This window comes from Lissotriton helveticus, chromosome 4_1 (genome assembly GCF_964261635.1).
Source record: "Lissotriton helveticus chromosome 4_1, aLisHel1.1, whole genome shotgun sequence".
NCBI classification, from domain to species: Eukaryota; Metazoa; Chordata; class Amphibia; order Caudata; family Salamandridae; genus Lissotriton; species Lissotriton helveticus.
In genome coordinates this window covers 418,508,775-418,522,015 of record NC_136063.1, presented here as the reverse complement: position 1 = coordinate 418,522,015, position 13,241 = coordinate 418,508,775, and the positions used below count along the sequence as shown (strand labels likewise).

The 13,241-nt window shown below is 45.5% G+C and overlaps 1 protein-coding gene across 2 annotated transcripts in view; it reads right to left on the bottom strand.

The window, feature by feature from the left end:
• The window catches only part of RGS22 (regulator of G protein signaling 22), a 1,652,097-nt gene that overhangs the window by 36,697 nt on the left and 1,602,159 nt on the right, over positions 1-13,241 (bottom strand). Inside the window, exons 26-27 of one of the 2 annotated variants that reach the window (XM_078686958.1) lie at positions 5,479-5,596; positions 5,253-5,379 (exon numbers count right to left, since the gene is read on the bottom strand). In XM_078686958.1, the coding sequence (XP_078543084.1) occupies positions 5,267-5,379; positions 5,479-5,596 (231 nt within the window). In that variant the 3' untranslated portion in view covers positions 5,253-5,266. The remainder of the gene's footprint in view (positions 1-5,252; positions 5,380-5,478; positions 5,597-13,241) is intronic. The other variant, XM_078686959.1, reaches the window with a different exon arrangement.

Sequence of the window (13,241 nt, the reverse complement as noted above, 5' to 3'; positions counted from 1 at the left end):
TATAACATGTGAAACCCAAGACAAAATCATACATCATTAAAAATAGTACTATACAGAGGAATAATATTAAGAAAGGACATAGAGTAGGAATCGAACAATTTGAGAGCGCTATAGTTCAAAATGATCCCCCGAGTTGCAGCAAAGTGGTTTGAACAATTAGCAGTAACCTAAATCCATCCAATATGAATTGGCAATACAATTGCAATACTAGACATGGACGTTGCACTACTGGGAACTGATGCTGACTAATTAACCCAATCGATGCGTTTCCTGATGGAAACTGAAATCCTCGAGTCCCTTGGCTGACCTACAGTAACCCCTGTCTTGCCAATGAGGATCTGCTGGAGTGATCAAGTTGACCCAGCTTTCGAGTCAGACACACTTTGGATTGAATTATAGTTTTGGTAATAAACCCCTGTATTAGCACATAAACACAAGAGGTAGCATGTTCCTACCTTAACTATTCACAATCCTCCAAGTGTCTTTCACTTAGACGTTCTTGCAAAGACCCAAGTGTATACCGCGCTACACAAATCAGCTTAATGTTGATGTTAGCAGGATGCCATACATTGGATTACTTAATTAACCGGTGCCATTGTTGCTTTTTAAAATCATGTGTAGGAATGAACTAAGGTATTTTCTATTATTACACCAGAACCAGTCCAACATCAGATTGCTAGGTTTACCAGTCACACTGGAGTCATCACAGAGGCTTTTGATCAGACTGAAATTATTGACTGATGTTATATAATGTTACACTCTCAGTACTCTTCAATATGGAGCAAAGTTACTGTTGACCTAGTAAGCTTACCTATCCACTTCCCCATTTAAATACACACTTTTGCAAAGCTTTCAGGCTTTAAAAGCTAGTCTGATGGGCAAACCTATGTATGGCTTGGTCGATGGCTCCTAAATTATTTCACACTGCTATAAAGAACAAGACGAAAGCAACCATAAGGTCTACATGCAGTAAATCTAAAGGACTCAAAAAGTAAAGGCAGTGTGGCAGATCCAGTAGGGCGACCAAATGGGCTGACATTTTGTATGTGATTAGAACAAAAATGTAGGACAGCCTGAGACCAACGGAATGATTATGGATGAGACATCGTAACAGACTTGAAAACATCTCCTCCAAGAGTTTGAATTGTAACTCAAAATTCAAGGAAAAACCCAATTATTTTGTGATGTTAAAGAGATCAAAGTTGTTGGCATTATCCAAGTGGCTGGTTTAAAGACTATTTATGAATGTCCAGTGCTGGCAGATACTGTGAGTTTGTTAGTAATTTTGTTATTTTATCAGTGTTAGGTGCAACCCTCCCACACACACTCACAGGGGGCACCAGTCCCTGTCTAGCTTCTGTTTGGTGGATTCTATAAACAACTGAAAACAGAACAGCAGTGAACACCTTTGACACTGCACTCAAATAAGTCAAAAGGAAGTCTCTTCAGCTGATGCTTGACCTCTCCCTCTACAGTCCATGAAACTGTCAGTAGGGGTAGTGGTCTGGGATGTGAACATGTGTGTTCAAGTAGTCATCCAAGCTTAGCAAATATATTTGCTCCATGCCACACGGTTGACTGACCTCAGACCAGAGAGAGCATATTCATTTTCATAAGGGAGAGAAACAGATTACAATTACACAGCCCCAGAGTGAGATGGCGCTCATGCTATTGTTCATATGGCACTATAATGAAAGTATAACAAAAAATCAAAATAACTTACTTTTTAAGCATTAATAGAGGGTGATCTAGGCTTAGGGTTGCCATGGAGTTGAGAGTGTCTAGAGGGTCTGGCACAAAAGTTGTTTTACACTGTTGCAAAACCTTGTCTGTTGATGGACACAAATCACTTCTTTTACTTGTAAGACAGACATCTGTAACCTTGTCCTGCAACTCTGGTCGTACATAGGATGGGCAGAGCAAGAGTGGCTGGCACGATGCTAGAAATTTGCTGATGAGGTACTCTGTCATGAACAGCTTCTGCTCCATTGTCTTATTGCCATCTCTCAGTCATTACAGACAGATCTACCTATCGGTCTAGCGCACCCAAAAGTGAAGAATATTTCCACAAGTAAAAGTGTACCTTGTTATAACAGCATTGGTGAGAGGACATGCTCTCTCACCTAACAGACCTTTTCACCTATCAGACCTTACTTTGGGTTTCCAAGGTCATAGAACCATGGCTAGATGCAAAGGAGGATGGCCTTTTTCCTCTTATAATCATTACTGTCAGTACCACTGACTCCAGTGGTAGTTTTACAGCCAGATATGTGGTATCATATTTTTGAGTTGTAGAGTTACAGATATTTAGCTTGAAGAAATGGAGGAAGGACCATAAATTAAGGCCCTCAAAATTTACATCATCAGAATCAAGACAAAGCTCTCCAGGTCCTATTCTTTACTGTGGTTAACTAGGCAATAGATAAGCTGTACACTGTCCTGAATCAAGTTCTGAAAAGGCCCATCCTGCATATGGTATTGAAATGATTTCCCTAGGATGCTTGTGGGAAGCATAGGGGAAGGTTGCATTTTTAGGGATTGCAATTGCCCCTCTTCTGTTTGCGGAAACCCCAGAACTGATGCGCCATCAGGGTATGAGAGTAATAGGGCTCAATCCTCGGATCAACTATCTCCAAGCCTGACTAGGATTCAGTTTGCCTGAAATTGGTCGGTCCAAGCAAAACAGGTGTCTGCATCTGAGGGAGCCCTGATTAAAAAATGGGATAAAAACTGATTTTTCAGTTGGGAACCCTGGTTTCTATGCCTTCCACAGCAGTAATGTGATGATACATTATAATGCAATGCAGCAATGAATTGTTTTATATTGTATTGAAAAATGAATGAAAAGATTTTCATGAAAAAAAAAGTTTTTGCAATAAGGGGAAATGGTTGGGACGAGGCATTAAGCAACAACTGGAACTAAAAGGACCTCTTTGCTCTCTAATTTTTTGAGAGGACAGAAACTTCCTTCCTTCTACAGGTGCTTCCGCTTTCAGAGCCTTGACGCCTTTGGGCATTTGTTTGCGCTCTACAAGTTGATCAGTCATTCATTCATGTTTGTCTTTTCCAGCTGAACTGTCAACCGAAAAGAATTCAGAAATTTGAAACTGCAGTCTTCTGACTGATACTACAGAATATTGGACTCTACCTTAACCACATTTTCTTTACCTATGGTTCATACTGAAGTCTTATGTCCAGTGTTTACTGCAGCATGTTTCTCAAGGATGTGCCTCTGCTGTAAATGATTGTTAAGGTCTTTATTGCAATTTCAGGAAAGAAGAGCAAGAACAGAGCAGACAGCAACAGCCCAAATAACTGCCACAGACTTTGTTAATGTAAATTACCTCATGCATATCTTGAAGCCTGAAAAGAGTGGAGAAAAACAATCAGCCTCTCAGAAAGATGGCAAAACTAAATAAGTTAAAAGGAGCTTTGATACTTGATCAATTTAGTGGGCTCAACCGGAAGATATTGCTGCACATGTGAATAAAGAGTCACTTATGCATTTGGCAGATTGTGTATTGCTTCTGTTCTGAAATGTTCCTAACCCACTACTAGGGTCTTCATTAGTGTTGAGCTATTCTCGACCTTTATCTTTCCAAAATGTATGATTACCAATACCAGGTGTCTGGTATTCCTGACAGAGGTGGGTCAGATGAAATTTTGAGATTTTTGGGAACAACATGTATGATTCATGCATGTTTTTCTCAACTATTTTGCCTGCAGATTGTTCCTCCTTGGAGCAGGTAAGATCTGTGAGTAAAATACCATGGGTCTGCGGTATTCCTGCAAAACATATCATTGTTATGGGACGAGTAACTTCCATTACCGGCCCAAACAGAAATAACAAGCCACTTATGATGATAGCCTAGGGGAGGGAAGAGTACTGTTAACTAGTAAAAGGGAAAAACGGGACACAGGAGTAATATCCAATGTTCCATTAAGTGTTCATTTCACGCTCCGAGATATGCTTGGGAACGATATGCTAGAACCTCCAGAGGTGGGTCCTTTTTCACTGGTACTGAAAACAGATTCCCCTTGCCGCCTAGTCTCAAAAATCTATTGCACGACAGAAGATTATCGCAAGAACTTTTAGATTAAAGCTAGACTGGAGTGGCAAGCTGACTCAGATGTAACGCTAGATGACGATAAATGGAGCTATTGCTGCAATGCCACGAGGAAGATATTGCTGAACGGTCAGCACAGACTCACTCACTTTAAGTTCCTGAACAGGGTATCTTATACTCCGGCTCGCTTATATCGATATGGCCTCGGAGAATCTGCGAGATGCGAGATGTAATATGGACCAGTCAGGATTCGTACATTTGACCTGGCTGTGCCCGGATATTGCTAAATTCTGGGCACTTATTTTCCAAAATCTGAGAGAGATCATAGGAGTACACTTGGCTGCTGAACCTAAGCTAGCCCAACCGGGTTACTCTAAACAAGTGAAGAAAGATATCCGTAGGTTGGTAGAGCAGGTGGCGGCTATGTGCTGGGCCCGTGGTCCTCCCCCTACCGTCATACAATGGTCTAGAGATATGCTGTTCTGTAACACACAAAGGGGGTATATAGCGAGTTACTTCCGCCGCAGAGCAGGCCCAAACATTTCTGGGGCTTATACCAGAGTTATTTAGCTGGTAAAGCCTAGCTCCTGTCTGATTCTGGTTCTCCCTTTGACAGGAGCAGACGCTTGGGGAGTTCTGCATTTGTGCGGAATGCGCACACACAAGCTTCCTGTATAGTTTATGATATGTTGAAAGTGGGATATATCCAGTCTGAAATGTTCAGTACTCATATTTGTCCCTTTGGGCGGTGGGCCTGTTCGCTAGGGAGTGCATATCGAAGGGGTTGGATAATTCCTGTTCAATTGATTCAATATTGTACTGGCAATATATTGCATGTATCTGTAGTATATAAGCGGATATCTACCACACCAATGAGGTACCATGTATGTACACTACTGCATATGTCTATTTTCTTTTATTGTCGCACTGTAATGCGTAATTATGTTTTTGTTTGTTTATGTTTCTTTTTGCAAAATCAATTAAAAGAAAAAAAAGGGTTCATTTCAAAGGATTTGATTTTTGTTTTTTAAAAGCTAGATTTCTGAGATAAACAGCAATTTTTTAATTACTCAGAGGAAATACCTCCCAGTGATGGAATATGGCATAAGTGATCAAATAATTTTAGAAAGTAGGTTTAACAAGTCGCCTTGTATTCTATCAAAGCTTTGCTCATGAAGGACTTACCGTCATCACCTTTACTATCTGGGGGGAGATCGAACCGCTTTTTCAAAGTTTGCAGCAGAGATTGAGTTCAATGTCTTGCGTCTTGTAAGATCACTCTTTGCACTGGGTATTGATGAACCACCACCTTCTAAAATTAGGAGGAAAAGTGTTTTAGAAACAGCAGTACCTGTAACCCAGATTCAGAGACATACATTATTCTGCTGACACAGATATTCATAAAGCCCACCATGGAAAAAGCTGGACGATGCTGGTGTGGCTGTTTTTCGCTCCAAATCTTCTTTAACTTTTAGCAGCATTCTTTCCTGCTCCAGTGCTTCTATGTATTTGGAATAGCTCCAGCTCATCTGAAAAATGTGATTACAGGGTTAGCTTTATTTTGGTTTCATTCCTTTATAGCCTGTGGTGATAAAGTAGTAATACTACAAAGTTAACAACTAGAAAAAGTACGCCTAACATAAAAGGAACACATTAAATACAAGTGGATTATTTTTTGGAACCACATTTTGTTAAATATGTTATTTTACAACCAACTACCTGGATCTACAGGTCTTCTGTGTTGTACAAAACATAGTTTGGTATCACTGAAATAACAGGAGGGCAGAGTTGAGCACGATTATGACTGTAACATCTAATAAGTATTGCCAGTCATATCTTCACAGTGTGAAGGATCAGAAGGATGGAACCAATTATCTAGGATTCAGAAAGGCTAGCCCGAGTATTAGGACCAGCCTTAAGGTGGTAGGGTGCGTTGGCTTGGCTCAGGTTCCTTTGAATCTTCTAATGCTGATAAAGGCAGATTGTGGGTCAAGTCCAACGCACAGGGTCAGCAGGATGAGACCAAGCAACCAGGAAATAGCAAGGTTAACCCAAGAAATTGCAACCAGTTTTAATGTGGTAGGGTATTGTTTGATCCCCCCCCCACCTGATAGGGCTCAGCATACTTTCATCTTCTAATTCTAATAAAGGCTGATTGTGAGTCATATCTTCACAAAGGGAAGGGTCAGCAGGGTGGGCCTAATTCCCTTGGATTCAGCACAGCTAACCTGAGACATTGTGACCAGCCTTAATGTGATAAGGCACGTTGGCTGAGCTCTGCATACTTTGCATCTTCTAATGCTGAAAAGGGCAGATTGCGGGTTATATGCCCGTAATGTGCAAGATGAACAGGATGGAACCAAGCACCCAGAAATCAGCAAGGTTAGCCAGAGACATAACAACCAGCCATGAAGTAGTATGGGGTAGTTTAATTTTCCCTGTAATATGCCTGTATGGCCCAAGATCAGGGCTCGTGAATGAACAAGGAAGGCAAAGGCTCTGCTCTCTCAGAGACCAAAACTGCAGTCTCCACTAGACTCAATCAATACACTCTGCTGGCTAGAGCCAGCATTTAGAGGAGTTGAATTAGGATTAGTCCAGACAGGATATTGTATCGTATTGTATTGTAATTGCATTTATATAGCGCTTACTACCCCTGACGAGGCTCCTAAGTCAGAAAAGAGCTGGGCTAAGATTTAGCAAACAGAGTACTACCAAATAAGTGCCATGCTGATGTCCTGGTCTAAATAATGGTCGAAATAATAGAAGCAGGATAAGTCTGTTTTCACTACATTGTTACTTTTTAACCTTGAAATGTAATTCACTGCTTAAAACTAAAGTGGAAGTTGTTCTGGGAAGAAATTCCAGGAGGATGCCACATAATGTAAAGAACAATGGTATTTGGGATCCACGAAAAGTATTGGGTGCGCATGTAAGGGTGATGACAGCAGGGTAACACAAGGCAAGCCGATTCACTCTTGCTCTGTTAAGGAAGCAACCTACCAAGCGCTCACAAGTGAATTGTGCTCATCTGCTTGTGAGAGCCGGAGAAGGGCTTGTGGCATGAACCACTGCTCAGATTTTGGTTTACTTTGTCCTGGCAGGAAGAGGTGGAATCTGGGTCTTTTAAAGTTTTTCAGATACACAAAAATTGATGGGAGAAAATCGTTCTTTTGCCCACCGTGCCACCTCAGTCTGGACTCTGCTCCATGCAAATCAGTCTAGACCCAGCTCCAAAAGGAAAAGTCCAGCCCGAACTGCTAGGCTAGGTTCTCCCTGAACCAGAACACAAATTACCCGGTTCAGGGAGGACCTGGCCTGGCAGTTTGAGTTGGACTGTTCCCATTGGAGCAGGGTCGAGACTGATTTGCATACAGCTGGGTCCAAAAATGAAGTGGCATGGTGTGCAAAATAACGATGGACTGGGATGCTACCCAGGGGATTATTAATGACTGAGATTAATTCAATCATTCCATCACTTTTTTTGTATCTTTTAAAGTTTATATAGTTTCTGTTCATGTTGCCAGCCTTGATTGCACTTCCACAGCTTTCCTCCTTCATGGGTTGCATTTGTTTAACAGTACACAATATTAAATAAGTAAGAATAAAATGGTGCATGGCTATCTCTTCTGTCACCTATTCCACTTCTCTCCTTTTTGCATCTTCTTCTTACTCATTCAGTAGCATCACTGCCTGGCTCATGTCGATGTATGGATTACTGGGCATCCTCTGATTACCACCCGTTTTTGGTGTATGAGCACACAGCATCCCACTGCCCCTTTGGCTAAACTGGTTGCTCCTTATTATAATTACAATTTGTGCATCTAGATTTCACATCCCACCACCAGATGAAAATAAGTTACTTACCTGTAACTGTAGTTCTCCAGTATTGGAAGCTTTCATAGATTCACATACCTGAATCATTCCCCGTCTCGACGACGGCGAATGATTCAGGCATGTGAATCTATGAAAGTTCCAATACTGGAGTAAGAAAACAAGTTACTTACCTGTAACTGTAGTTCTCCAGTATTGGAAGCTTTCATAGATTCACATGCCTGAATCATTCCCCTTCGTCGAGACAGGGAATGATTCAGGTATGTGAATCTATGAAAGCTCCAATACTGTATTAAGCTGTGTTCCAGAACACAATAGCCGCACCTCGGTGGTCATCACCCATAACACGACAACACTTCTCATAGAGGCTTAAAAAAACAACACTCTCCTAGCCAAACATCCTACATGGTGTTGCGTGCTACTTGTGCAGATACGTGCTTTATCTCCCCAAATTGTGGTTTGAAAGCACTGTACACATGCTACAATACAATACAACCAATGATCACATGAACAATGAAAGGTCGAAAGCAGGCATACACTTTCCAAAGGATATGTAGAAAAGGTCCTAAAGAAAGGTGAGAGAACACCTCAACCATAACAGAACTTGAGGCACCTGCGTGAGAGCCAGGATGCAGTGGAGGCCAGCCACATAAAGAGGTTTAGTGATCGCCCACACCTCTGGCCAACAGTTGTCCCATGAACTATATACTCTTCAAAGTGCAAGGCAAAACATGTGTTAAGCCAAAAATAGTTTTTACCTTAAGACAATAAATAATTATAGTGATGAATGACTGATTTATTTGGGTGATTATTTAGAATGAGCAGTCAATGATACAGACACTGCAATGCACTTCTGGAAGTTTTAAATTTACAGAAATACAAAGAAGTAGAACATCTTAGAAAATACAGCTAATCATGGTAACTTGAGGACATAATTCTACAATGCTCTTCTCATTTAGTCACAACATGAGTACAGAGAAATGTGGCCACATTACCCAATATAGCCTTCAGTATGAGCCACCCGACGAATCATGGATCATCAGGGATTTAAGATGTTTATGCTATACATTATTTGTATATTTGTGCCCATTAATAATCACATGTGACTGAATCTGAGCCCTTATGATGAATACGTCTTCTTCCTAGTCATTTTCCAACAGCAGGACCAATGTTGAATATTAAAGCAAAATTTTACATTTGGCTAGTAGTAGCACCCTCTCTTTGAAACTCCAAGTGAGGATCATCGTATTACTTCTTGAGACCAAACCAGCCAGCAAACCAATATCAAGCAGTTAGGGTGCACATAGTGGCAACAGCACTTTCTGGACACTCCCATCCAATACTCGGCAACAGGTGGACAAGCTATCCAAGTAACAGCATGCAATAACACAGTATCACACAGTCGGCCAGGGAACCCATTGAGATCAGATTGCAGGAGGCGCTGTAGCAGGTTGTAACAGTTTGTGTATTCCCAGCTAACTCAGATAGCAGGGGTTACAATGTTTTGTCATCAATTAGGTCACCCAGTGATGTTAGGGAGGAATTGTTCGACCATTGGCACAATTAGCAGAAAGAGATATGGGGATGGGGACAATAAAGACACAAGGTATATAATGTGAGGGATAAAGGTAATCCTTGTTTTGTTCCCTGAATGGTAGGACGACAAGCATTTACAATGCAATGGTCTCGCCCTTGTTAAAGTTAGAGCTATTGGCATTGCTCATGACGCACAAGTTACTAATTGTGTAACGATACATCTGTAAGAGACATTAGTTAGTGATAGATTCCTTACCTTAGAATATCCCCAGGCATCAGACTGGATCCGTAAATTTTTTGCGTAGCAGTACCCATGCGCGTCGGTAGGCGTAGCCCGCGGCTCCGCGTCCATCGTCGGCATCGTGGGCGCCGTGATGACGTCGTCGGAGTACTTAGACGCCGCTTCCGCGTGCTGACGTCAGTTCTTATACACTGCTTTTCCGCGCCAGGAACGCAGAGCCATGAAAGAAACCAACACTGGTGCCATGAAACTAGGGCCCTGAAAGGGGATGACCTTAACCCTAGATATCGGTTCGCACAACGGGGAGGATGGGTGGGTCGCTAAGGAATCTATCACTAACTAATGTCTCTAACAGATATATCGTTACACAAGTAGTAACTTGTGCATCTGAAAGAGACACGTTAGTGATAGATTCCTTATCTTAGAATAGATACCCTAGCAATACCAACCCCGGTGGTGGGTCTGCGAACCAATAATCACACCAAAAAGTCAAGGAAGACGGAACGGCCAAAGAAGCCATCCCTCCAGACTTGGCTGTCCAGGCAGTAGTGTCTTGCAAACGTGTGCAGCGAGGCCCACGTAGCTGCCTGACAAATGTCCTGCAAGGGGACTCCCCGGCTCAGGGCAGTAGTAGTCGCCGTGGCCCGAGTGGAGTGGGCCCTCAGCCCAACAGGAGGTTCCTTCTTAGCCAAGGAGTAACACGCCTGGATGCACAAGATGATCCACCGAGAGATGGTCCGCTTGTGCACCTCCCGTCCCTTCTTAGCACCCATGTAACCAACAAAGAGTTGGTCATCCACCCGGAACTGGCGTGTGCGATCTAGGTAGTAAGAGAGCGCACGTTTTGGGTCCAGGCGGTGGAGCCTCTCTTCCTCTTTCGAGGGATGCGGAGGCGGAAAGAAGGTGGGCAAGGTGATGGACTGCCCGATGTGGAAGGCCGTGACAACCTTGGGCAGGAAAGAGGGTCTTGTCCACAACACAACCTTGTCCGGATGGACAGAGGGGAAAGGAGGTGTGGAAGAAAGAGCCTGGACCTCACTCACTCTCCTGGCAGAGGTGATGGCAACCAGGAAAGCAGTCTTCAAAGTAAGAAGACGGAGAGGACAGTTATGGAGCGGCTCAAAGGGAGCACACATGAGATAATTAAGTACAAGGTTCAAGTCCCACTGAGGCATCACGAATGGAACAGGAGGGAACATGTGTGTGATGCCCTTCAAAAACCTATTTACAATTGGGGACTTGAACAAAGATGGCTGATCAGGTAGCCTTAAGAAGGCGGAAAGGGCAGAAAGGTAGCCCTTTAGAGTGCCCAGAGCAGAGCCCTGCTGGGCAAGAGAAAGAAGGAAGAGGAGAACCTCAGAAAGATGGGCAGAGAGTGGATCCACAGCCTTTGCTGTGCACCATGCCACAAATCTGTTCCACCTGCAGGCGTACACCGACTTCGTGGAGGGACGCCTGGCTGCCAGAATGACATTACAGACTTGAGGAGGCAAGTCAAATGGCCTCAACTATCGCCACTCAATCTCCAAGCTTGTAGGTGGAGACTGGACAGGTTTGGGTGGAGGACCGTTCCCAGCTGCTGCGACAGAAGGTCCTCCTGAAGAGGCAGACGAATCGGGGGATCGACAGACATGCTGAGTAGCTCTGGATACCAATATCTTCGTGCCCAGTCTGGAGCCACAAGGATAACCTGGGCCCGGTCGCATCTGATCTTCTTCAGCACTCTGGGCAGAAGTGGTATAGGCGGAAAAGCGTAAAATAGACCGCAACTCCAATCACGACGAAAAGCTTCTCCGAGCGAGCGCCGCCTTGGAAATTCCAACGCGCAGAACTGATGACATTGCGCGTTCTCTCCGGTGGCGAATAGATCTAACCAAGGCTCTCCCCATTGCTGAAAGAGGCCTTGCGCCACGTCTGAGTTCAGACGCCATTCGTGATCCATCATGCACCGACGGCTGAGCTCGTCTGCCCTGGCCTTCAGAGAACCTGCCAGGTGTTGAGCCACCAGGGTCACGCCCTGGCGTTCCAGCCATTGCCAGAGGCGCAGAGCCTCCTGGCAAAGGGTCCACGACCCCACCCCGCCCTGTTTGTTGCAGTACCACATGGCGGTGGTGTTGTCCGTGAACAACTGCACTACACTCCCCCGGACAGAGGGGAGGAATGCCTTCAGTGCTAGACGAATCGCCCGTAACTCCAACGGGTTGATGTGGAGCCGGGCCTCCGGCGGAGACCAGAGGCCTCTGATCTCCGCCTCTCCCATGTGGCCTCCCCAGCCCTGGAGGGACGCGTCCGTCACAACTACGTGCTCCGGTTGGGGAAGGGAGAGGGATCTGCCGCTGACCCAATCGCGGTCCGTGAGCCACCACTGCAGCTGTCTCGCAGTGCCCTCCGAGATCAGGACGTGGTCGGACAGGTTGCCCTGATGCTGGGCCCACTGAAACTTCAGGTCCCACTGCAGAGCCCGCATCCGCCACCTGGCGTGATGCACCAGTAGGATGCAGGAGGCCATCAGCCCCAGAAGCCGCAGCGTCAACCTGACCGAGACCCGGGATAACGGCTGAAAGATGGGAATCAGAGCCTGAATATCCCGGACCCGCTGTTCAGGTGGATAAATCCGAAACCGCGTCGAGTCTAGAACCGCTCCGATGAAGAGGAGCTTCTGAGAGGGGCACAGGTGTGACTTTGGCACATTGATGGAGAACCCCAGCTGGTGCAGGAGATCTGCCGTAGTCTGGAGGTGGCTGACGACTGTCTGGGGCGAGCCCGCCTTCAACAACCAGTCGTCGAGGTAGGGGAAGACTAAAACCCCTAACCTGCGCAGATGGGCTGCGACCACCGCCATCACCTTTGTGAACACCCGTGGGGCGCTGGTAAGTCCGAAGGGGAGCACGGTATACTGAAAGTGCTCGTGGCCAACCGTGAACCGCAGGTAGCGCCGGTGGGCCGGCAGGACGGGGATATGGAAATAAGCGTCCTGCAAGTCCAACGCTACCATCCAGTCTCCTGGGTCCAGGGCAGCTAAGACCTGAGCCAGTGTCAGCATTTTGAACTTCTCCTTCCGGAGGAAGCTGTTGACATTCCTGAGGTCCAAGATAGGGCGTAGGCCCCCTTTGCCCTTCTTGGGTACCAGAAAGTAGTGGGAGTAGCAACCACACCCTCTTTCTGGCCCAGTACCGCGCTCGATGGCCCCCTTGGCCAAGAGAGCCGTAACTTCCTCCTGCAGAAGCCGCAAATGATCCCCCGATACGCTGTGGTACTGCGGTGGCATGGTTGGAGGGGTCGCCTCAAAGGGGAGGGAGTAGCCCCTTCGGACGATTTGCAGCACCCACCTGTCCGACGTGACAGTGCGCCAGAAGAGGAGGTGATGGCGAACCCTGCCCCCCACTGGCGTCACATGGGCCTGAAAGCACAGACTAGGAGGGGTTTGAGGCGGATGCTGCGGGGGAAGGTGTGGACTGACCTCGCCGCTGTCCCCGACCGCCGCCACGGCGGTTTCTACGGCAGCCACCGCGTTGGGTATTACCCTGCGGAGCATGGCTGGCAGCACATGTGGGTACACCCCT